Below are 24,113 nucleotides of genomic sequence, written 5' to 3'. Positions count from 1 at the left end.
CTTCTCTTCTTTCTTTCTCTCCTTCTCTCTTTCATGAGTTTCTTTCTTTTATAATAGAAGAGAAGAAACGCGCACAACTATGCATCTTATGTTTAAATGTGGTGGGCGTGTGTTTTGTTGTGTAATGTCACTTTTTAAATATTTTTTTTCTATGCTTTCCTTTGTATTTTTTTCTCTTTTTATTGTTGTTGTTCTTGTTGTTAAAAGGAAATAAAATGATTGTGCGGGTGTTTTGTGTACAGTGTATGTGTGTCATATGCGTATATTTTTTCATTTAATTTTCTTTAAGTGTGTTATACGCGTGTTAGTATAGATGTATGTGTTATGTATTTTGTAAGTATTATATGCTCGACAGAGAATGATTTTTAGCAGTATAGCTTTTTTTAATTAAACAGTTAATTTGCCCTGTATTTTTTTTTACTTATCGACAACGAGAGATGATTAACGCGTATCGGGCGTTGACCTTCTGCGCGGATTCTTTTTTAATAATATATATAGACTTCACATCCGGATATAAGGTTTTGTTGTTTTTTTGTTCACTTTCTGGTTGGTTCGCATTTTGTGTGTTTTACATATATATTTTATACTCTGCATCTTGATTTATTAATTATTATTAATTTTTTTTTATTTTCTTTCTTTTTTATTTAATACGTCAACACCACTTCAAGTCGCAAGTTCTTCCATTATACAGGTTGCATTCACTTTGATGTCATCATTGTGACGAATTCTGGATAAAGAAATAAAAATATCATTAAAGATATTACACACATTAAAGATCATGATTATTTATTATTAGAAAGAATTCATTTTGAAATGAATAATCATCGGTATAGTGTTAACATTAAATAGATTGTCCTACTATGAAATGCGATAAATAAACTAATTTATAGAATGGAGCAAAAGTTCTAAAGTTTTTTTCAAAATAAATTCTTTTTTGGAATATTTGTATTGGGATTAAAAATGTAAAGTCATTATATATGTACTCGACATTAAAAGGATTCTAGTGTATACTCGCACACACACGTAGATACGAAGGAAAGGATACAGTAAACAAATATAAAAAGCGGGCCAGAAGTTTGTAGATAATGTGAAAAATTAATTCTACAAATAAAAAATCTACATTTTTTTCTTACAACTTTTGGCGCACTTTGTCGATGACAATTATTTATCTTTGAATTGGAACAAAAACTTATCTGTAAATGTAACTATTGTGTTTTATCAAAATGGAATAATAGATAAATAGAAAGATAGATAAGGATACAAACCTTCGTAATTAACTTGGCCATCGCCGTCAATGTCGGCCTCTCGTATCATTTCGTCAACCTCTTCATCGGTAAGCTTTTCTCCAAGATTTGTCATGACGTGTCTAAGTTCTGCCGCGGATATGAAACCATTACCATCTTTATCAAACACTCTGAAAGCCTCTCTTATCTCTTCTTCGCTGTCAGTATCCTTCATTTTACGTGCCATCATGGTCAAAAATTCCGGGAAGTCGATGGTGCCATTACCTGAAATCCGTCGCATGGATATATGCAAGGAAAATAAGAGCTCTAGGAGTAGTTGACTAAAAACAAAATAAATGACTGAAGAAAATAAAATACGATAATGTATGTAAAAGAAAGAGAAAGAAAGAGAGAAAGAGAGAGGGGAAGAGAGAGAATGAAAGAAGAAAAAAGAAGAAGAAACAACAGAAAAGATGTAAAGTATGTTATGTTATTATAAAAATATAACGTGCTTTTAGCGGTACGTCATTAGTTCGTTTTAATAAAACGCATCTAAACTTGTATATATGGTGTATAATATACCTACATAATTATGAACTAAAGAGAAAGGTCTACTTAAGTCGCATGAATCGATAAAACACGCACACGCACACAATACGTAGTGTTCCAGAAAAAGAAAATAAATAGTTAGAAGGAAAAAGAAATATAATACTGTTATTTTTTCGGTACATTTTGTGCATGTTTCGATCTTTTACCAGGGACAATGTAATTGAGAATATATGTTATTCACATAATTTTGTATTAAAAAGAAAATAATTGAATGAAGATTATTTGATTGTTTTTTTACCGTCTGCATCAACTTCGTTTATCATATCCTGAAGCTCAGCTTCCGTGGGATTTTGACCAAGAGATCGCATAACGGTGCCTAATTCTTTGGTAGTTATAGTACCATCTCCATCTTTGTCGAATAGCGAGAATGCCTCCTTGAATTCTGCGATCTGTTCCTCCGTCAGTTGGTCGGCCTTTATAGACAAAAATAATTTCATTAAATGTTATAATTGTCATACATATTTTTAATACATAAATATAATCAAAATCTGTTTCAAACAACGAACATGTATCGTTCTAAGATGTTAGAAAAGTAATCAAATAGTCGTAGATTTAGTGAAGAACAATTAGATGATATTAGTTGTTATCATTCGAGCGGTTAGCGGAAAGATAAGAGATACGACTACGAAGACCAAGAATTTTTTCAAATATCGCAGATGCAGGAAAAGAATCAACTCTTTATAATCTTATCAATTAAACATTTCTATGTGTGTATCTGATATTTTTTCTTAATTCTCGACTGATTCATACAATTTACTTCAAACTTTTCTTTTCTTTTTTCTTTTTATTTTCTATCGTTCGATTTACTTACGCGAGTAAAGTATTTTTCATTAATTTTTATTAATCGCAATTAATCGATAAACAAGATGTTCTTACACATTTCTCTAGGTTGTTTTATTATCTTCCCTTAGAGAGAGAGAGTGCCGGACGAAGCACAAGGTCCGTTAAAATAGTATATTTTCTCCTTGAATCTTTTTATCGATATACGATACACGCGTGCGCCGCTATTAAGCGTCGTCTTATCTTAAAAGGGAAATTAATTAATCTAGGAAAAATCAAGAAAATGCATTCACTTGCAATTACATATTTGCATGTACATAGAAAAAAGTATAGCCTCACGCTACTACTATCATCGTCATAATTCTTTGATTAATACAAAAAATGAATCGTAGAGTTTATTAAACCTGCAACGAATACGTTCTTCTTTTTTCTTTCTTATTTTTCCTCTAGTCGACATTTTAAGCAGCTTGTCATAAATAAAACAATATTTATAATCTACAGATATTTCGTAAAAAAAGGGCTAAAGAATTAGCGATGTGTTGCTACGGCTTCACGGTACCCCGGGAAAATTTGAATTTAAGAGATTCCAAGTATAACTAAGTTTTCTTCTTGTTTATATTTCATTGGTTGCCGTACGCCTGCGTCACACCTGCAATCTAGGGTCCTCAGATATGGGACCGAAATATAATTTCCGACCTTTCTTTTCATTACAAAAATGACTTTATAGAATATTGATTTGAAGAGACCTCGGGGACACCCTGTTAATAGGGAACCCAGGCAGCAATTGCATTTTTGGTCCGTAGGATAATGCACCATTGTAAAGGATATCTTTTTACTGTGGCATATGATTAAAAAAAACAAAGATTAGAAAATTCATATGTGAGTTAAGAATAGGATAGTAAAGTATACAAAAAGCCTAAACAAAGTGTTAGAAATTGGAAAAGTGAGAGAGAGCGAGCGAGAAAGAAAGAGAGAGAATTGGCGTCGTACCGAGAACGCAAAAATCAATAGCAAGGTATATCATAGAAAAGTTGACTGAAGAATGCCACGCCACGTTACAATATTCTCTTTGCCACGAAAACTGTACAACACAATGTTATACACATAACACACGTATACATATACAAAATGTATGCAGTGTGTCAGGAAAGTGATCTATACATTATTAAAGAAACTCTATCTTTATATATACATATACATAACATGCGCACGCGTGTGTGTTATACATTTTCTTGAAAGAGACATAAATATGCATGTTATGTATCATCGTGATGACCATAAGTGATTTGAAGAAAGAAGAATCATTGAGAAGCTCTGTCATCATCTCAGTTATTTCTATCGAATTACATCGTTACAATCGATTTCTATAAATATTCTTATTCTTATTAATTTGAAGACACGTTTCAAGTAATAAAGTATAAAAATACGAATACACAACGATAAAAATCAGTTAAGATTGAGATTGTGATGTTAGCTACATGAATTGTTCGACATCTTAAATTCGACTACGTCATTGGTTGCCGATTCTGTGTACCTAACTTCAAATCTCTCTTTCTATTGGACAATTTGTGATGATAGATTCCTATTCAAAATATCCTAAAAAGAATACAATTAACGTACATTTTTGTATTAAAACTGATTATAAAACTATTAAAAATAGAAATGGACAAAATAATTAAAATAGAATCGGGTGATTTAACTATAATTGTCAATAATATTTATACGTATTTTGCGTCGCGATAAAGAAAAATGAAGTGAGAATGAGAAAGAGCGAGCGAGCGAGCGAGAGAGAAACTACAGCAATACCAACTATATCGTACAAAAAACCCCCGATAGACGGGAAAGAGGACTGGTCAGGAAGCAAGAAATGATATTTGTAAGTTTGCATTTTGTTAGCGAGCACGAGTGAAGATTATGGAGGAGGAAATAACGATTTCAAGACGATTAACTGAATGGCGTTGATGTCGAATCTCGCAAAAGTGGAACAACTTCAAACTAAAACAAGTCGTGCGTATACGATATGCTCGTCATCGATCTGACCGTTATACACGTTAACACGGTTTCTCAAGCACATAAGGGCGTTATTTCGCCGGCTGCGACACGATGCTTTTACCCTCTTTTTCTCCCTCTCTCCATCTTTCTTGTCTACTCTTTTTCAAGGAAATGAATTATAATACATATATATAGATATATGTATGTATTTTTCAATTTTTTGTTGAAAATAAAATAAAAAAGAAGATTGACTCAAGTATAAGAAATCGGTTACATACTTTAACAGGAGGTAGTAGAGCGAAAGTAAAAGAATAAATAACAGAGAGAGAGAGAGAGAAAGCGGATCGATGTACCACGCAAAGAGAAAGAGAGAGGAAAGAGAGGATATCCGACACGATATCCCGATATGATCCCGGCTCGAGCCGGCTGCTGCTGCCACCGTTGCGAGTATTCCTATTTGCCGTTACTCGATGATAGAAAAGAAGCTATGACGATGACGAAGACGATGACGATGACGATGACGATGACGATGACAACGGCAACGACCAGGAATAATACGAAAAAGGTTAACTGACGAGATATGAAAAGAGATATGCATGCTTTTTGGTACATACTCTGTAAAAGAGGATTAGAACTTCAATGATGCAGATTGTTCACTGGCACGTGCACGCTCAGTGGCGCGTCAACGTTAAAAGAGATGGATGGATGGATGGATTGATTGATAGAGTGAAAGAGGGAGGACAAATAGAAAAAGTGAGATGAAAAATAAATGAATAGATTAGATAAGGAAAAAGAGAACGATAGCAGAATACGCTGTAGTCGTTGAAACGACGTTCGGGTCTACAAGAGAGCTTAGCTTCCCTTCCGTCCGTCCGTAGGCTTGTATGTGAATTAATAAAGATATCGCGAAATAGAAATAAAAGAAAAACAATATGAAAAATGGTAACTTACCATTTTATCACTCCTTTTCGCTTCTTCTCTCAGGCTCCTTCGAGAAAGTTACGGAGTTTTAGCCGTATGGAGACACTAGACACAGGGAGAGAGAGCGAGCGGTATTATTCACAATATCGTCTTCCTTGTAACGGCGGATATACGACGTATATATTATAATTACGCAGAGGGAATTGAAGAAGCAAGCGAGAATAAAAGGATAAGAAGAAGAGAATAGATATTATATTTATGTATGTTGGTGCGTGCGCGAGCGGGCGCGGCGTAGAGAGAGAGAAAGAGAAAGAGAGAGAGAGAGAGAGAGAGAGAGAGAGAGAGAGAGAGACAGACAGACAGACAGACAGAGAGAGAGAGAGAGAGACAGACAGACAGACAGAGAGAGCAAAAATATACCGGACAGAGAAATAGAGACAGAGCGACGACGACGACGACGGACACAGCGATACGACACCAGCGGCCGACGAGAAACGCACTCAGGACAGCAATGGAGTCCACGGTTCTCTATCGGTGTGCGAGGGCTCTGCCGCAAGCTCGGCCGGCCGGGTATCACTACGCCGACCAACCCCCACTACTCGCTCCTACGAGCGCCAACCAATCGGACCTGCCAAGAGTCCAGTAGGCGGGGAGAGGTGCAGAGTACGCGCCACTCAGGAGCGCGCCGTTTGCTACGCGCGCGAGAACTAGCACCGCTAAGGACTTCCTACGTGCGAAAAGAACGTCGTACGTGCGTCCCTTCGACGCGCTTCGAGAAGGAAACGTACGCAAGCTCTACGTCGAGCCCCGCAACGAGGCTTCCTCCCTTGGACTTGCGAAGACGTTTCGCATGCGGGGTGGGTGCGGTCCCGTGTTTACAGGACAAGTCCGGGCGAACTAAACGGCCCTGTGATTGGCCAGCGCGCACCTGCAATGCGTCAGGCAGCCGCGCGCGGTCTACCACCGCCGCTGCTATCATCACCGCAGTTGCCGCCGCCAAAGTCGTCAAAGTCGTCAAAGTTGTCCTCGTCGTCGTCGACGACGTTCTCCTCCTCCTTCGCCTCCTCCTTCTCGTCTGTTATTCCTTGACATCGTCATCGTCATCCTCATCGTCATCGTCATCCTCATCCTCATCTTCATCCTCATCCTCATCCTCATCCTCATCCTCATCCTCAATCCTCATCCACATCCTCATCCTCATCCTCATCCTCATCCTCATTCTCAATATCAGATCATCTACATCGTTGGGACGATCAGCCACCGGGTCAAAGCCGGCCTCCTGCATATCTCCTTACCTGTTTCTTACCTGTATCTGTACCTTATCCTTCCTTCCTTCCCAATTGCATCTTTCCCTTCATATTTTACCTCCTTTCCTTATCTTTGTGTTATATACTTTTCTCTTGCATTTTCTTTCAATCCCTTATGCTCTTTTCTCCTTCATATCATCCCTTCTACTTTTATCTATCTTCTCGATTTTTCTTCGATATGATCGAGATACTCTTTGATTCGTAAGAACCATTGCGTTTATATTAGCCGATAGATTGTACGACCTTTTGAGAAAAGATGCTGTAAGGGTATGAACCCTTACGTTAAGCTCTCTATCTTTCTCTCTCCTTTCTTATTTCGACCTTTAAACTTATTTCATTTTTAAAAGCATAGAGTTCGAATCGGTCAGCGGATAAAACATCCGTTAAAAAAGAGTAAATCCGCAAATTCAAATGATTAGGCGTAATAATATAATTTTTGTCGTTGTTTCGTCGTTATATTAAGTAAAATAAGAGTGACAAGAGGTTAGATACTTCTATATCGATTACTTGCTTCGCACACGCAAACCAACCCTCCTCCATCACCTCTTTCTTCTTCCTATCTTTCCTTCGATCTCTTCTCTAATTTTTATCCAACGATATGGTGTAACAAAAACTAATCGATGTTTTGACGGATGTCATCTATGCGGCGTTGAATGAAAAAGTAAAGGGGGGCATCGTCGTAACATCTGCAATGCTATCACCCCGCCCTTCTCCCTCCTGCCTTTCTCGGCGCGCTATTGCTCCCTCTCTTTCTCTCCTCTACTTCTCCTTCAAAGTGCCTTTCCGTCTTTTACAATTGTATATTATTAGATCTTCTCCAATATGCAAGCTCCAATTTGTCGGTTGCGTTGAAAAAAAGGAGAAATAAATAAATAAATAAAAAAAAATAAAGAAATAAATATATGACAGAGAAATTATTCCCAATGAGGTTATAAAAGGGGAGGGATAAAATCGAAAGAAAAATGTCAGTGAAAATTCCATTCGGAATGAGTTAAGGGATCGTTCGTTAGCGGGAAAGTGTCTTTCGTGCACGCGGGGAATAAAACGTGAGAGATGCTATTATCTACCCCTAAGTGCTTCGGCATAATTTACACCCAAGGCGTGTATTTTCGAAACTCGAGACGGTACGCAGTATCCTGGATACAAGCCGTAGTACGCAAGCAAGCAAGCAAGAAGGTAGGTAGGTAAGAGTGGAAGGAAGGCAAATATAAATTGAAAAAGGAGATTGGCCTGCACCAGGGAAAGAGAGAGAGTGAGAGTCAAGGGGCGATTATTATATTTAAAGACACATACAGTAAGTGTCCCTTTAAATTTTACACTGTTACGCTTACTAGATTTTTGCTAGAAAACTATTGATATAGCGTGTTAATTATGAAGAAAATTTTCAAATAAATACATTAGTATACCTTGATTATATATTTAATGAGTTTTACTTGAAAGCTTTATTTATAACAAGTACATTATACAATCTAAAATATTAATAGAGTACAGCACCATTTTATTATATATACCTTGAACGATTAATTAATCGAAGGAAATGTATATTGTAATCTAAAAACATGGATTTACCTTTTGATGTACCATCCTCTTCGGAATCCCCCGTTAGACTAACACATTGTCTTCTATCAAAGTATTTTTCTTAAATGTTGTTTATATGATTTTCCGAACGTTGCGCATGTCTATAACGGGAATAATATTCGTAATAAATAGAATTTTCTTTTTCGAAAAGTCTCTCATATAAACAAGTTTCAATAAAATAACTTTCATAGAGAACAACGAGCCAGTCTAACGGTGGATTTCGAGAAGAACGGTACGTAGATCTAATACTGTTTGCTTTTAGACAACAATAAACATTTACTTCGATTAATAAATAACCATTTAAGCTGTATTGCATACTCTAATGTACTCTATTAATATTTAGAATTGTCTAAATATTGTTTATACATTTATACTTTGTATTATCCTTATTTTAATGTATATTAAACTGATTATTGAAGGTACGAGCGCTTTCTGTACATTATTTTGGTATTTGCTTAATTCATGAAATATGTAATAAAGATATACTAATGCATTTATTTGTAAATCGTTTTCATCCTAAACACATACTATATCAATTGTTTTCAAGGGAAAATCTAGTAAACGTGTCGATATACGCTTTTAAGTGTACTTGCATAAAATGTTTTGGACTCTTCTTCCCCAACTGAACGATTAATCGCAATTCGGGTTTCTATTCGTAGCAACTAATACCGTACTTGACCTAAAATTTTTGCAAAAAATCTATCTCGCCCTTAGAAAGAGAGAGAATGAGAGCTTCTAGGTTTCTTTCAGTTTGCGTGCAGTGCGACAACCTTTTAAACATGATCGATAAATTCTCTCTCTCTCTCTCTCTCTCTCTCCCCCCCCTCCCCTTTTGTCTCTTGTAATATACATATGTATTGTATGTATTCTATAACCTTTCGCATATACAGTATGTATTTACGTCCCTTCTTAATAACGATCATTCTATGTTTATTTATCGAGTCGACGTACTCGTCAAACGAGGAGGAGAGACCAAAATCGCGCTACTGTTTTTCTCCTTTGGATCGATCGACCTGGGTGGAGGAGTCTTAAAAAAAACTGTGTCACACACGTCAGAAACCATAGGGCAAAAAAAGAAAAAGAAAAAGAAAAAGAGAGAACAGTAATCGTCGAACGACGATACTTAACTTTTCACGAGGAGGATTGGTAATGAGATCAGAAAATTGGACGTGGCACATATGAGAGTCACCGGTGGTCTTGATATGGCTTTCTTCGGCATTTCATTTCGAGTAAGAAAGAAATAAAAGATTAAGAGTGGGGTTAAAGTGTCGGTGGGGGTCGAAAGAAACGTTAAAATTACGTAAGTGATTAAAAATGTAGAGGGGAAAGTAAAGAAGAAAACAAGAGTAGGAGGATGATGGTCTTCTTTGGTTCTTCGTATTTTACGCATAGTCGTAAGCTCTGCAGTAGCACCACTAGATATATATACCGTACATACTTACAGGTATATAATGCGTTAAGAACGATGCGAAACACACACACACACACGTTCCATCTAATTGCACGGACGAGTTTTCTTTATGTTCCTCGACGTCTGTGCAGCGGGTTGCGTCTTCCTATTATATACTACATACATACGTAATACATTATAGCATATAATATACGCGTGTATTGAAAAGGACAAAAATCAATGTATGACTTTTCGCAAAAAGTGAATAAAATTGGTGTATTAAATATCCACTCGTGGTTGCGTCAGGGATTGGGTTTGGGCTTTGTAAGGAAAGTTTTGGAAAAGTTTCAATGTCTAACTCTTCCTCTGCATTGAGCTTGCGCAGGAATAGACGCGCAATGCGGCACGCGATAGAGTAGGATAGTCGCTTTCGGATTCATAATCGCTTTAGAAAGGAACAGAAAGAGTCGGATTCATAATCGCTTTAGAAAGAAACGGAATGAGTGCACCGGAGAGTGAAGGGAGGTTATAAGGAAGGGCAGCGCAGTTGAAGCGAGAGAAACTAACTGATTAATTTACTGATGCATCCACGTAATGCATTTTTATTTTTTCTATTCATCTCCCTTTCTCTGCTTTTTTAACGCCCTTTCTTCCTCATTGACACAATGAGACCCACATTCGTTTAATCGACTAATTTATATGTATTTCTTCTTTCATTGATGATTCCTTCGAATCATTATGCTTATCAATATTGTGATGTAACGAGAACACGCGGCAATAATCGTGTAACGAGAGACTGTGACGAGAGATTGTGTTACCTTTGGATCAACTATATATTTTTCTTTTTTTCCAATATTATACTATTTTTAGAAATATATATGTGTGTATATATATACACGTACGCATTATCTTCGTCTGCTCTTCTTTTTTGCAAAAGAAATATTTGACATTTATGAGCGTATATATATTTATGTATCCATCTGTTTAAAAAACAAATGGACATCTTTTTTTGAGAGTATGTCAACGATTTTACGAAACAATAGCATTTAAAAAAGATAACATAATTCTTCTATATATTTTCTTTCCTTTAATAAAAACTACACATATATGTATTTGTATATATAATTAAAAAGCAATTTATATATTAATACAAAGTGTACGATTATTTCCTCCTTTTTGTTTTGTTTGTTTTTTCCAATTGCCTTTGTATTACGTTTACTTATGTAATTGTTAGCTTACCGAAGTGGAACAATTTATTACTCAAATTTCCATTATAAAAATTGCAAATGCATTTTATATGCCGTCTAATATAGAAGAGATATATTAATCGTATCTCTAGTAAAACACTAACAATAAGATAACAATAAGCTAGTAACGCCGGAAAGAAAGAAAGAAAGAAAGAAAAAAAAAGAAAAGGGATAACAAGGAGACTGCGTCGTACGAAAAAATAAAAAGAAGAAAAAGACACACCTGCTTCTCGTCTTTTTCTATCGATCATATCCATGATGAGATATGTAAGAGCGTGCATACGTATGCACGTGGTTGTGTGCGCGCGCGCGTATATATACATTATATATATATACATATATATATATTCTTAAGAAATGAAAAAATTCAATTAAAAAAACCTGGACGTACATATTTTCACAGACTGTGTCATAAATAGTTTCGTTCTATTTGATGACGTTCATCTTGCGAAAGTTGTCCCTAAGCGCTGGATAGAGCTTTCGCTAGGTGTCGATGGCAGGAGGGATGATCCAATCGATAGGAGGTTCGCTGCATTATCGACGCAAAAAAAGCGTGTGACTGAAGACAAAAATGGCCTGAGTAAAAATTAATTAATGAAACATGCAATTCTGTATTTAATTATAATGAACAATTTTAATTTTAATTCATTATCGAAGTCTTGTAGATATCTTTCAATGTTATTTCATTGATAATTAATTACCCTAATGTTGAGGTATTTAAATAATGTGGATATATGGATGTATAGGAAATGTTTCTATTTAATTATTTAATTAAACCTATGTTGAAATAGAAAGAAAAAAATATTAATTATCGGCGTAGATAAATTGTTAAGATATACGGTAGTGCACTCTATATTGAAAATACTCACCTTCCGTACTAAACTATCGTATTGGAGACCTTGGCCTATATTCTCTCCTTGTGGCTTACTTTTAGTATTAAAGTGCGCAGAATGTACACACATAGAAGAAGCGATTTATAGACGACGTGTAAGTATTGTCTGTCTCCTCCTCTTCTGGCATCTTATTTTATGTGTTGCGTACTTGCATCTAAAGATTTCTTTTGATAGAATAAAAGAATGCATGTGTATAATTTTGTTTTTATCTAAAATATCTAAACATTGTTTCAACCACTGTTAACATTTTATTCACCGTATATACATGTATGTATGTATATATATATTTTTTTTTGATGATTAGTTCATGTACCTTGAGGTAGTACTCTGTCTGGCTGCCTGCTGCATCCTGGGTTTGACGCATCATTGAATAAATTGAGCATAGATATCCTATTTGGGACATTGTCGTTGATTCGACTTAACGTAGACGCGTCTCGAATGCTGCTGACCTATACAGACTCAAACGGTTAACGTACCATTTCAGCAATGTATTATGGCTTCATGGAGTCCCAAAATATTTTTTTTATTATAAAAATGTCTTTATAGAATATTGATTTGGGTACTTTGATGAGCCCTTACTTGCTATTTTTTGATATTCAAATAAATATTGTACTGATTATTGTTTTAAATACTAAACATCAATTTAGTTCTGAAATTGAAAAAGAGATTGAGACTTATTAAATAAAATAAAAAATTAAATATTCGCGTGTAGAAATTGAAACAATGATTGTACGTTTCAATGTTTTTCAAAAATCAGATCAGAGGATGTAAATATTAATAACAATGAAGTAGTAATATAACGGTACATTAATATTACATCAAGAGATATATATATATATAGAGATATATATATATATATATACAGAGTTTTTAAACCTAACATTTTGACATTTACATATATATTTTATGATTTTCATTTATACTTTTTAACGTAAATATAGACAAAGTAAAAAAAAAAAAGATATTACAAAGCAAATATAGCGATTTCTCTTCTTCCAGCTGAAATCAACATTTTTAACTTAATGCATTAGCGTGATCACAATGTACACCACACACGCACTCTCTCTATCTCTCTTTCTCTACATTCACGTATTGAATCTACGATGCGACGATAATGAGAGTACAACACTAGCAATTTTATAATACCTCTTTCCTCTCCAACAATCTTCAAGTTTGAAAAACTTAAAAGAAAATTATCGCAGTCTATGATTGGACTATACAAGATTATATAACAAAAATATAACTTGTATTATTCTATCAGTCACTTGCACAATTTAAATGAAAATGATGATCAAGCAAAGGTGTTACTGTAAACATGCTTGGACCTTCTCGATCCATTCTTGCGCGGTCGCTGCATCACCGGCACAAAAATTGTATGTCCTTCGATTTGTACGGAGCTAAAAATATGAAGAAACATTTGAGTTAATCGTGCAATACGTCAGAAAAATTTCGTTTATGCATCTTACATCAAAAAATGACTTGTCATCTGTTTTCTTTGGTGGTCCTGGCATCGGCGCAGCTGGAGTTACAGACACAACTTCTGCCAAATCTGTAATATTTAATACACGTTTGTATAAATGGAAATAAAACTTTTACAATTACTTATTAATTGTGTTAACATAAAACTTGTTTCTTGTACAAATATAACATACCTATATACCCTTTGCAATGGGAATCTTCCATTGCATCGTAATACCTTAATTGATGCTTGATAGAATCCAACACAAACCATCTTTGTTTCCAACCCTTTAGCAGAGCACCTCGTTTGTAAAGATATCCTTCGTGAGTTCTATTTTCTGCAACGTTACTGGAGAATTGATCATAATATTGTTGTGATGACGTTTGTATCGTGGTTACGCCTAGAAATATAAACGTGTATGTCAATAATATTTGATATTTACAAGAATTATTATAATTGGAGTTAATGATCTTACTCGAATTAACACTTCCATTATCTCCTCCACTTCGCGTAAGAGTATGAGTCTGTAAATTATCAGTTACTGCCTTGTATTTTGTACAATTTTTTGGCACCGCGTCTGCACATTTATCATGACAAACGTGACCACAATCGACGCATCGCAAACCAGCCTTTACGGGTCCCCATAAAAGACCGGAGCACGCATCGCAATGAGTCGGAGTCGCTGAATCTAATCTGTCGAACCTTTGAAGAAGAAAATAAATATTCAGTTGGTTGAATAAAATTTCAATGAATATGATTATATACCTGTGTGGGTGCGCATAAACAGAACCTTCGTTACCAGCTGTATTTCCGCCAGCTAATTTTCCTCTTAATAAAAGTTCGAAAGTAGAACGCTTATGTATTAATCTACCGTGATATCTTACAAGTGCTGTACTAAATGACGCGTGTCGCTAAAAAAAAAAAATAATAACAAAAATGACTATTAATTAAAATTTAAAAAAAGACATAATTATATATAATTTTGTTTCTTTTAATGGCGATATATACGTACAGCCAAAGAATCCGTATTAGGTAATTCAAGTTTATCCCAAAGAACTTTCCATTTTTGCGGTAAATGTCCCAATTCAGTTTCTAATTTATGAATTTCTTCCAAAAGATGAGCAAATTGATCAGGTACCATAACACTAACTCCATCATATCTAAAATATAGACAAAAATATGTTAGAAATACGAATGTTCAGTTATATTTGATTGAGATACTTACCCTTGCGTGACTACTTTTCGATTACTCTTGACAATACCATCGGCAGCCTCGGCTTCTTCTTCTTGTTGAGAATCTTGTTGCAAAACCTCCAAATCGTAAGCCGGCCCATGGGCCAATTCTTCTTCTAAATAATATTGCCAAATATCGAGATTTGGCAAATGTGAAACTGGTCTCAGAACGTAATATTCAGTATTTGGCGAATACATAAAATTATAAAACAGAGGACATCTTGCATTTTGTCTTTCGATATAATCAAATATACTCTGACCTAAGTTACAACCAGTATTCGTTCCAACTAATCTACCACCAGGATAAATAGTTTCATCGTCGCTACCAGTATCTACACCTTTGTGATGGCTCGTCAAAGAACCTCTCTTATCTTCTACCGCAGCAATACCACACTCAACTCTGTCTGATTCACAATCTAACAAAAATGTGCGGAATCGACAAGACACCGAATGATATGCCAAAAATCTGAGATAATAATCATTAAATTCAAATGCCAATGGGAACTGCTTTTGAATTTGATGTATTATATCGAGAAATTGAAGAAACGTAGGCGTGAAATTGGTCGTTTGTGAATTCGCAGCTAAATTACTCCTATGGCCAAATCTATGACCAAAACCAAGCCATTCTTTTTCTATCAAAGTTCGAAAACCTTCAATAGTTCTGTAATGTGGATCGAGACAAACTTGAGCAACTGAACAAACGGTTGCTGTCGTATCCCAGCCATCTTCTAAACAAACTGCCACTGATGAACCTTGCACGTCCATCAGATCTATTACGGCTCCGGATAATTGCATTAAATTTTGTAATTGTTGTAACCATTCTGAACTTTCAATTAATCTAAAGGAAAGAAAAATGTTTCATCAAGAAATATATTCTATATCGATTTCTTACGAGGGTAGTAGACTTACTTGTAAAAACTTTGATCAGGTTCAACATTTGGAGAACTTGGAACACATGCTCGCATAAGTTTTTTAAATGCAGCTTTGGTATGCCTAACGTCAAAATATTCTACTGGTATAAAATCAGTTTTAGGAGTTGATTCCGCTTTAACACCCTTTCAACAAAAAATATTCACATTTATAACAAAATAAATTCCAATTAATCAACAATGCGTATTTTCTGTTTATATTTAATTACCTTCATGTGAGATTTTTCTCCAAGTATATAAAGGGCTGCGCGTTGAAAAGTATGAACACATTCTGTTCCGCTATCCGAGTCAGCAGAATGTCTCACCGTACCACGTTGATGAACAGAAGTTAATGAAGCTTGAGAATTATGCCTTTTATCTTTGAGTGAACCCCATCGTCCAAAATTTTTGGCTCCTTTACCACCTGATGATCTTAAGTTATTAAGATAAAGATAAGCTATATTATTATTTTCATCATAAATAATATGTAATAATATTACTATAAAAAAGAACATACCCTAATGTACCTATGGCTTTATTAAAAGGATTTCGTCTAGTTTGTTCGGGAGTGGCATTACGATCTTCTGCAGCTAATAATAATGAATCTATGCTGAGAGAGGAATCGGACATGCCCCATGCTGAACCTTGACGTAATACAGATAACGGAGTAGCAGCTACAAGAGCCATAAGATATTTTTCTTGCTCCAAGGAAGACGTTGTTTCAGATGAAGTTGCTGCAATCATGAGATATGATTTATTTACAAAATGGTTTTATTTCATTTATTTACAAATTGATTCATTTCATTTATTATTACATTTATACCTTTTAAATTAGCGGTAGACGTTGGATGAGCCTTCAACATACCCATGACACCTTTACCGTGATAACCAGCACCCCTGACAAGAAGTGCTTTAGTTCTTGGATGCCTCCAAGTAATAACTGGAATTCTACTATGTCGATAAAGCCGACAAAACCTTCGGATATTTTCATCCGACACAAATGTAGGAACTATAAGAAGAGCTGGATAACTTCTGCAAATCATATATGCACAATTCACAGAAGATAATCGGAAAGGCTCGTTTCGTCGATTGCTATATGGTCCATTGGCATATAAACCCAATCGATACCAATCTCTAACATAACTACGTTCAGAAAGACGTTCCAGAGTCTTTGCATCGGTTGGAGGCTGATTTACAATTCCTGGTATTTCATAATCATCAACTGAAAAAATTAAATATTGAACGGTGTTAACTATTAGTCATTTAATGAATATAATATTATTCCTAAAGTAGCGTAACTTTATAACTTACTGCTGAGATCATCGTCGTGACTTAAATCATTGTTATCGGTGACCGGTAAACTCATTCGACCAGGCAATGTCATGTATTTATTGTTGGTCATTAAATTCATATTTGGTAAAACATATTTTTGCCTTTTGGACGATTGTTTTGGCTTAAAGCCAGCCTTTCTTGCTGTCTTCAAGAGAGTCTTCTTGGCAAAACCTCTGTAAAATCAATTTAAATATGAAACAAAATTAACTAATAACAACAATTGTGTGTATGTGTGATTTCTATTACGTTTATAACTTACTTTAGTGTAGCATTTTTTTCCTTTCCTTTATGATGGGCAGTCTGTGTAACGAATGCTTGACCATTAAATGCGAAATGATGAAATATATGTGGCGGGTACCGTGCTTTGTGAACTAATTTCCTTAACGTTTCTATATTTTCCGGCGTAACTTCTTCGTCGAATGCCAATTTGATCAATTGAAACGTACACGAACGTAATTGCAGTCCTTCTTGAAGGCATTGATCTAAATGCGCCAAGTGCTGTACGGTAACACGCTTTTCCTTGGTTAACGATGTAACGGGAAAAGCTCTAACTACTAGCTGCTCGCAAGCTATTAAAAAACAAATAACAACAAACAAACAAACAAAAATAAATAATTGTGAATAAAAATGACTAAATAATTTTTCAATAATTACCAAATGGATCGCACGGTATTCCCTTGAATACGATTCTATAATTAGTAAGGAAAATAGCTCCTTCTGCTGGCAACAATGGTGGTATTTTGGGAAGGCCTGCGGAACTTTCTTCTCTACCATCTGGTAGAAGATATACACGCAAACCATCCATAATAACTTCCTCGCCAGGTAACATATTGGGTGTTAAGATCTTAGGCTGCAAAAGAAATATAATTTGTTTTTTTATATTTTCTTTCATCCTAATTAATTGAATGAATTGAATTAATCTATATATACATACACATGTATTTTTTATATATTATACTACCTTCTGTATTGGTGGCAACCTTTTGCTTTCTCTGTGCACAGCCTCAAGAGTTTCAATATGCATATGAACAACGCCAGGAACCATTTGATGAAGACACCTAACGTGTTCGGCGCTAACACCTCCCTCGGTACAAACACGATCTACGAATCGTGAAACCATGCGTATAACTGCACTACCAGTTTCTCCGGGATCAGTTTCCTCGAATCCGGATTCCGCATCGCCGCTATCGCTTGCAACACTTATATCCATTATGAATTTAATATCCAAAGATAATTGTTAATGAGAAATAGAATATACATGTATAAAAATACATACCTGTTTGTAATACTGTTACTAGCTCTTTCGTCATCGTACACGTTATCCTGACGATGAGTTTTTGCACCGATATCTAGAGGAACTAATAAATATACCATTCTGTTAGCGTAATGAATAGTCTGGCTATACATAGTACTTTCTTCGCTCGCTATAAGTTCTTTTTGCTTATCCGAATCAATGGTCGGCCAAATTCTCATTTGTTCGGCAGCGATTTCTAAAGCCGAGGGTTCATGAGTTTGATATATAGAATAACGATCGCGAAATGGAAAGTCCTTATTTTCTCGTGGACTGATAGGATTTAAAATGTTATCGTTTGTGAGCCTTGGCGGAGAATTATCGCCTGGTAGATATAAACGTTTTATGTCTTTCTGTACATCCAGATAGAAAGCATCTTCCCAAAATTGTTGATTTTGCCATACAGGATGTTCTTGGATACAAGTGTATGCAAATTGTATGACACCCGTACATAGTTTTCTACAAAATGCAGTTGCAAGAGGAAGAAGAGCAGCAGCAACGCCGTGTTCATCCATCGAGGAATCATCTTGTAACGCGCAATTCATTAATCGCACTACCAAATCAAATTGCTGATGTTCTAGCATGGCTTTATTACCAACAACGTGTTGAGATAATTCCATACAGAGAGCTAATCGAGCAGCCTTGCTTTTTAACGCTCTTAAAACTGCTGGGAAAGTTTTACGTGCGTCTGATATCTTATTTTCGAATATACAATTTATACAATTACGCAGCACCTCTAATCTACGTGCTGAATTGCTCACCAAGTGTCTAGTGTCATGAATAAATGAAATGTGTGGCCCTATAGGTACAATACGTGGTTGAATTGGCCTTAATGATGTTAATCTAAATAATAGCAACAAAAAAATAAATTTATTTATTTTTATATTATTGTGATATCAAATGATATGATTAACAAAATTATAAACTAATTAAATATTAAATACACACCTAACAGTTAAACAGTTTTTGGCAAGACCTTCGTTTATAATTGCTTGTACTTGCTCTGGATTGACGCGAGGTAAAAGAGGTTGATGAATTCTTGCAAAAGCTCCTTCTGGTGGCTTCAAGATTTTTTGTACATATGGCTGAGGATTAGGATTTTCATTTGTATACAATTGTTGCGCAAGTTCTTGAATATGTGTTAAAACAAGTCCTAGAATGTAAAAGCAAAGTCTTAGTATTTCAAATAAATGCAATATCAATGGAATTCTAGAATTTATTGATACTGACTATGATCTTGTGCTTCTTGTTTTAATTGGTCGCTCAAACTGCTATACAATTCGTCCCATACATCGCAAGGCCTCCATGGTGGGCCTCTTTCTGCAATAAAAGATGTAAAAAACATACAATCTAAAACTCTTGTTGTGAAGTCGCAATCTGTTAAACCACGTTCTCCCAAGAAAGCAGCCTAAAAATATAAACATAAACGGAATTATAATGTGCAATAATAAAGCATTAAAAAAATAATGCACAATAATAATATTACCTTGTGAAAAGTAATAACTGGTTTAGGATGAATTCGTATTAACGTAAGACAACTGCGATAACCCTGTAGCAATTGAGCAAAAGCTCTCATAAATACTGCTCTTAATTCTTTATCTAACATCGGAGGATGCGGAGCTCTTGTAGCGAGAGGAGGAAATGCGTAATCTGCGCAAGCAAGTTCTGGTTGTAATACGAGAGACAGTGCATCTTGAGTTTGCGAAAGAAGTGGTTCCGGGAGTAAAGAAAGTGATACTCCATCGGGAACCATTATAGATCCGCCATCTAAATCAGCTACTATCACGTCCATCTGCGTTTAAACAAAATTATATTTATACAAGTAATATTAAGTAAATATTATTATTAAATTAAATAATAAGTTAATCTTACAAGTTCTGCAACTTCGTGCTTGAGCGAACTGTGTACACCCATAATAAATGGCGTAGGTGTACTGAGTACTTCGACTAGAGCCGCAGGTAGAAGGGGAATGTAAACGTGTGTATATCTGAATGGATACATCAATGCAGTTAGAGCGCGACATCCTTCTGTTAATCTAGAATAGCTTGCGGAATGAAAGAGTATCTTATGCTCTGTCATAACTGCACAAAATAACACTAGTACGTTGCGAATGCCTAAATAAATAAGATGTTAGAAATATTTGAAATAAATAATATTTGTTTGCATCCCCTCGTAAACATAGAAGAATGATTTAAATTCTTCGTACATACCTAATTGTTGAAACAAAAGATTTACACTAGTATGAGTTATCGGAAGCGAAGGACTAATTGGTGGTTGAAGAGCCTGACGATCGCTAGCTCCAATACTGAACCGTACTTGTGGTCCTCCAGCTGGTGGTACTTGTATACATCCTAATATGTTTCCTACTAATGTTTCTAATGGTATTCCAAGATTTTCTACATATACTGTGTAAATAATGCCAAGACAATTCTAAGAAAAGACCAAAAATTTGTTATCATTATTAAATCTTGTCGTTTCTTTATATATTTTTGTTTTTCTTTGATTTGATATTGATGTTTTTCTTTTCCATTGATTGAACATACCCTAAAGGTCTCGATATAATCTAGTCTGGAGACCAGCACCAGACATTTAGGAGCATACATAATACTATGATGCGCGATGGAGGGCATCGATCTAACCAAAGAACGGTTATCATTGTCAACAGGATCTTCCTCTTCATCTACAGGCTTACTTGGCATTATAGAAACCGTCTCGTTAAAACACATACAAGCGCAATAATGACGATTGGCATCGATATCCGTTAATATGGATACAAAGAAGCGTGGCTCTTGTCTTTCCGTAGACAAAGCCCATCCTTGCGGTTGACAAAACTAAAATACAACAGGTATCGATGATCGAAGGGCCCTAGATAAACCTAAATAAATAATAATCTTACCCATTCTATACCCTCGATAAATGGCGTATCAGACCAATCTTTTTCTGGAAATCTTTGTAGAATAATCCCACTACTAATACCAGCTCCTATAATATTATATAATCATTATCCTATTCTTTGTTGAGTATGAAAGAAACAAATGTAATGATAACTTACTTTCTTTCTCATGATCATAGCCCACTACAACAAAGTAGTCGGCTAAACGAGACATTTCTGTATATTCGTGGGATTGAATGAGGGTGGTAGGGCCCAACATCCCACGTAGTATTTGATGCACGTGATTTCATGGACTATAATATCCTTTTCAATAACAATCAATATATCTTAACAACAAGTAATAACTTCTTTTCATTTGAAAATATATCAAAACAAAATCTTTCACAAACATGACACGAACACTTCGCTATTCGTCGTGTTTCATTTCAACGTTGATTACCAAACATTGTTCTCCCTTTGATATGATTTAGATTATATTATTTTAATACTTAAAAAGTTATATGTACTTAAAAATAAAAAAAAAAAAAAATGAAAACGATTCACGTATTCGAGTTGTCGAAGTAAAGTTCAACGTCCATTGAATTTTTCCAAAAACGCGCGAAACTTACTGACTAAGGACAACTTCTTATATATCCTTCGAACAAATAATTATTTCATACAATGTTACACACGCACAATACATTTTATTCGCTTTATAAATCACGATATGATGCCACACCCCGATGTATTAATCCATAACCTTCCAAACTCAAGCGCCACATTGGGTGTTTGTTGAACCGCGTATGAATGTTGAACGCATCAAAATCATATATGTATACAAGGAAGAAGGAACCTTCTTTCTGTCAAATCTCTACTTCATTTATTTTTTATTTTTAATGCTTCCTTTATTCTCTTATATCTTTCATCTTCTTCTTAAAGCAATCTAATATTTTATTGGTCGATTTAAATTCATTTTAAATCTATCAACCAATAAACGTCAAGAGTGCGAAAAAGAGTAAATATTTTCAAATTAATATTATTCCTCTTTTATTTATATTTTATATTTATATTCTATTATTAAATATATATATATATATATATATATATTATTCATCATTATTAAACTTTTATCTGTTATTAGTTATCTGTAAAATATGAATATATGAACTTTTAATTTAATTTTCATGAAAACTTGTCTTGTCATTTTATTAATTCTTTTTATATTAATTATTCAATGCATGTTTGCCTTTAAAAAGTATACATATTATGTTGTACATACATGATACCACTTCTCTTAGCGTCTCAAATACACGTGATTATAATAGTCGATTTTAATAATAATTGTTTTGACTTAAATAAAATATTATGCATATGGCGTGAAAATAATGTAAATTAATTTTATCATTTATTGTATTATTACAAAAGAACTAAAGGCGAATTCTGAAAATTATCAACACCCTGTCGGCTCATTCAGGAAATAAAACACACACTGTCACTACCACTTCACACTCTTGTAACATAAATAGCTACTTTATCTTTAGATTATAGGTGATTTGTTAAATATATTTTAAAAATAAGCCTTCAAATAATATACATCCAAAAATATATTGAAACGATAATAAGATAGAAGACAGATTTTTGATAAAATATTTTACAGGTATAAAAAAATGTCTAATATTTTTCCAACAAAAAGTAAGAAGCTATTGCACTAATTTTTAATAAAATGATGTTTGTTTGGTTTTAATCTTTTTACAGTATTTTATACAAGAATGGATATTTTAAAATCATTCTTTAATAATGGCATAGATTCCAAATATGGCCTTGCGATTTGTGTTATTACTAGTTATTGTTTCTATAAATTTGTAATGCGTCGAATACCGTGGATTAACAAACCTGTGTCGAAAAACGATTATACGATTGTTGTAAGTATATTATTGAATTATTTATTCATTTCAATGAAAAATATTTAATGTTTAGCTTATTGATTAATTTCATTAAATTTTCAAGCTATCTAATGATATCAAATTGTTTTATTGTTCAGCCATATCCGGGATTTACTATTAATGAAGATTGTAAATTAGTATTAGTTGTAAGGAATGATTTAAAAATGGGCAAAGGAAAGGTTGCTGCTCAATGCGCACATGCAGCTGTAGCAGCATATAAAAATTGTATAAAATATCCTCTCGTTCTAAGAGCTTGGGAAAATTGCGGTCAAGTGAAAATCGCTGTTAAGGTATTGTTTTATAATTCTACTATTTAACTGGAATTTTGACCGTTTGAATCCAAGACTTTTTGGAGAATCTTATAGTGCATTGTTGGTTGTTCGGAATGGTCAAGCATAGTGGGCCGATGGATCAAACGTGTACTTTGAGAAGCCTAATCTTACTTGGGACTTGCTTGGGGCTTAGGACTCAAACGGTTAATGATTCACACAAAAAGAAAGAACAGAATAATTTTCTAACGTTTTTATAACAATACATGTCTATCTTGTTAATATGATTCGTATAATATATCTTTTAATTCTCTAAAACAAGAAAATAATATAGCTTTTATCAGAGGATATACTTTAAGATAATATACATATATGAGCGTTATAGAGTAAAATATAATATAATATAACATAACAATATTTTCCCTTTATTATATTTTCTCTTTCGGCACGAATACATGTCACAATAATATAATCTAATTAGCTAAACGAAAACATATAAATAAACACATTGTGTGCTATTTTTAATGCAATAATTATAAAAAGATAAATAATGAAAAAAAAAAATAATGTTTAGGTGAATAGTGAGGATGAACTAAAAGCAGTAGCAAAAGCATCAAGAGAAGTTGGTTTAATAACAAATGTAATACACGACGCGGGACTCACGCAAATAGCACCAGGAAGTAAAACTGTATGCGCGGTGGGCCCTGGGCCAGTGAAATTTATTGACTTAGTAACTGGGCATTTAAAACTTTATTAAAATTCTCTTATAAGGAAAAGAAATAAAATAAAAAATAAAAGGAAGGTTCCTTTCAATTATTAAAATGAATTCGCAAATTAATACCTATATATTTTTTTCTACCTTTGGA

At 34.3% G+C, this 24,113-nt stretch overlaps 3 protein-coding genes across 5 annotated transcripts; 1 reads left to right on the top strand and 2 right to left on the bottom strand.

Moving 5' to 3' along the window:
- Positions 1-179: 179 nt before the first annotated feature.
- Positions 180-6,173, bottom strand: LOC106791842 (calmodulin). 2 transcript variants are annotated; one of them, XM_014757797.1, is made up of 5 exons: positions 5,946-6,173; positions 5,556-5,630; positions 2,071-2,245; positions 1,266-1,508; positions 476-727 (listed from the first exon to the last, which is right to left on the bottom strand). In XM_014757797.1, the coding sequence occupies exons 2-5, from the start codon at positions 5,556-5,558 to the stop codon at positions 699-701; spliced, it is 450 nt and encodes a 149-aa protein (XP_014613283.1). In that variant the 5' UTR covers positions 5,559-5,630; positions 5,946-6,173; the 3' UTR covers positions 476-698. The 2 variants fall into 2 exon arrangements, with proteins under 2 accessions (XP_014613282.1, XP_014613283.1); XM_014757796.1 differs by lacking the exons at positions 5,556-5,630; positions 5,946-6,173 and having other exon boundaries at positions 180-727; positions 2,071-2,284.
- Positions 6,174-13,244: 7,071 nt separating this feature from the next.
- On the bottom strand, positions 13,245-21,315 carry LOC106791841 (myotubularin-related protein 13). Its single transcript, XM_014757795.1, has 24 exons — positions 21,216-21,315; positions 21,060-21,145; positions 20,707-20,994; positions 20,374-20,593; positions 20,036-20,277; positions 19,650-19,955; positions 19,394-19,571; positions 19,112-19,316; positions 18,149-19,006; positions 17,834-18,071; positions 17,527-17,722; positions 17,132-17,441; positions 16,852-17,045; positions 16,364-16,762; positions 16,058-16,274; positions 15,771-15,972; positions 15,542-15,687; positions 14,625-15,470; positions 14,412-14,559; positions 14,165-14,310; positions 13,875-14,101; positions 13,593-13,799; positions 13,407-13,489; positions 13,245-13,337 (listed from the first exon to the last, which is right to left on the bottom strand). Exons 1-24 carry the CDS (start codon positions 21,313-21,315, stop codon positions 13,245-13,247), a joined length of 6,135 nt encoding a protein of 2,044 aa, XP_014613281.1.
- Positions 21,316-22,317: 1,002 nt separating this feature from the next.
- On the top strand, positions 22,318-24,068 carry LOC106791849 (peptidyl-tRNA hydrolase 2, mitochondrial-like). Of its 2 annotated transcripts, none has more exons than XM_014757808.1 (4): positions 22,318-22,684; positions 22,784-22,957; positions 23,077-23,268; positions 23,822-24,068. In XM_014757808.1, exons 2-4 carry the CDS (start codon positions 22,805-22,807, stop codon positions 24,002-24,004), a joined length of 528 nt encoding a protein of 175 aa, XP_014613294.1. In that variant the 5' UTR covers positions 22,318-22,684; positions 22,784-22,804; the 3' UTR covers positions 24,005-24,068. The 2 variants fall into 2 exon arrangements, with proteins under 2 accessions (XP_014613294.1, XP_014613295.1); XM_014757809.1 differs by having other exon boundaries at positions 22,318-22,692; positions 22,791-22,957.
- The last annotated feature ends 45 nt before the right edge of the window (positions 24,069-24,113 follow it).

The sequence above is a fragment of the Polistes canadensis genome, unplaced genomic scaffold, assembly GCF_001313835.1.
Source record: "Polistes canadensis isolate GaletaPanama2010 unplaced genomic scaffold, ASM131383v1 scaffold_347, whole genome shotgun sequence".
In the NCBI taxonomy this organism is placed as follows: domain Eukaryota; kingdom Metazoa; phylum Arthropoda; class Insecta; order Hymenoptera; family Vespidae; genus Polistes; species Polistes canadensis.
The sequence above is the reverse complement of the archived record's forward strand: the minus strand, read 5'-3'. Positions and strand labels throughout refer to the sequence as shown.

Excerpts from the sequence above, each read along its gene's own strand:
- LOC106791841 (XM_014757795.1), bottom strand. The coding sequence starts at position 21,315 with ATGTTGGGCCCTACCACCCTCATTCAATCCCACGAATATACAGAAATG. Across the intron at positions 19,317-19,393 it reads ACAAGAAGCACAAGATCATA|GACTTGTTTTAACACATATT; the intron begins GTCAGTATCAAT and ends TTTACATTCTAG. Across the intron at positions 19,007-19,111 it reads AAAAACTGTTTAACTGTTAG|ATTAACATCATTAAGGCCAA; the intron begins GTGTGTATTTAA and ends GCTATTATTTAG.
- LOC106791842 (XM_014757796.1), bottom strand. The coding sequence starts at position 2,269 with ATGAAATTATTTTTGTCTATAAAGGCCGACCAACTGACGGAGGAACAG. Across the intron at positions 1,509-2,070 it reads AAACGAAGTTGATGCAGACG|GTAATGGCACCATCGACTTC; the intron begins GTAAAAAAACAA and ends GACGGATTTCAG. Across the intron at positions 728-1,265 it reads TGGCCAAGTTAATTACGAAG|AATTCGTCACAATGATGACA; the intron begins GTTTGTATCCTT and ends TTCTTTATCCAG.
- LOC106791849 (XM_014757808.1), top strand. The coding sequence starts at position 22,805 with ATGGATATTTTAAAATCATTCTTTAATAATGGCATAGATTCCAAATAT. Across the intron at positions 22,958-23,076 it reads AAAACGATTATACGATTGTT|CCATATCCGGGATTTACTAT; the intron begins GTAAGTATATTA and ends TTTATTGTTCAG. Across the intron at positions 23,269-23,821 it reads AAGTGAAAATCGCTGTTAAG|GTGAATAGTGAGGATGAACT; the intron begins GTATTGTTTTAT and ends AATAATGTTTAG.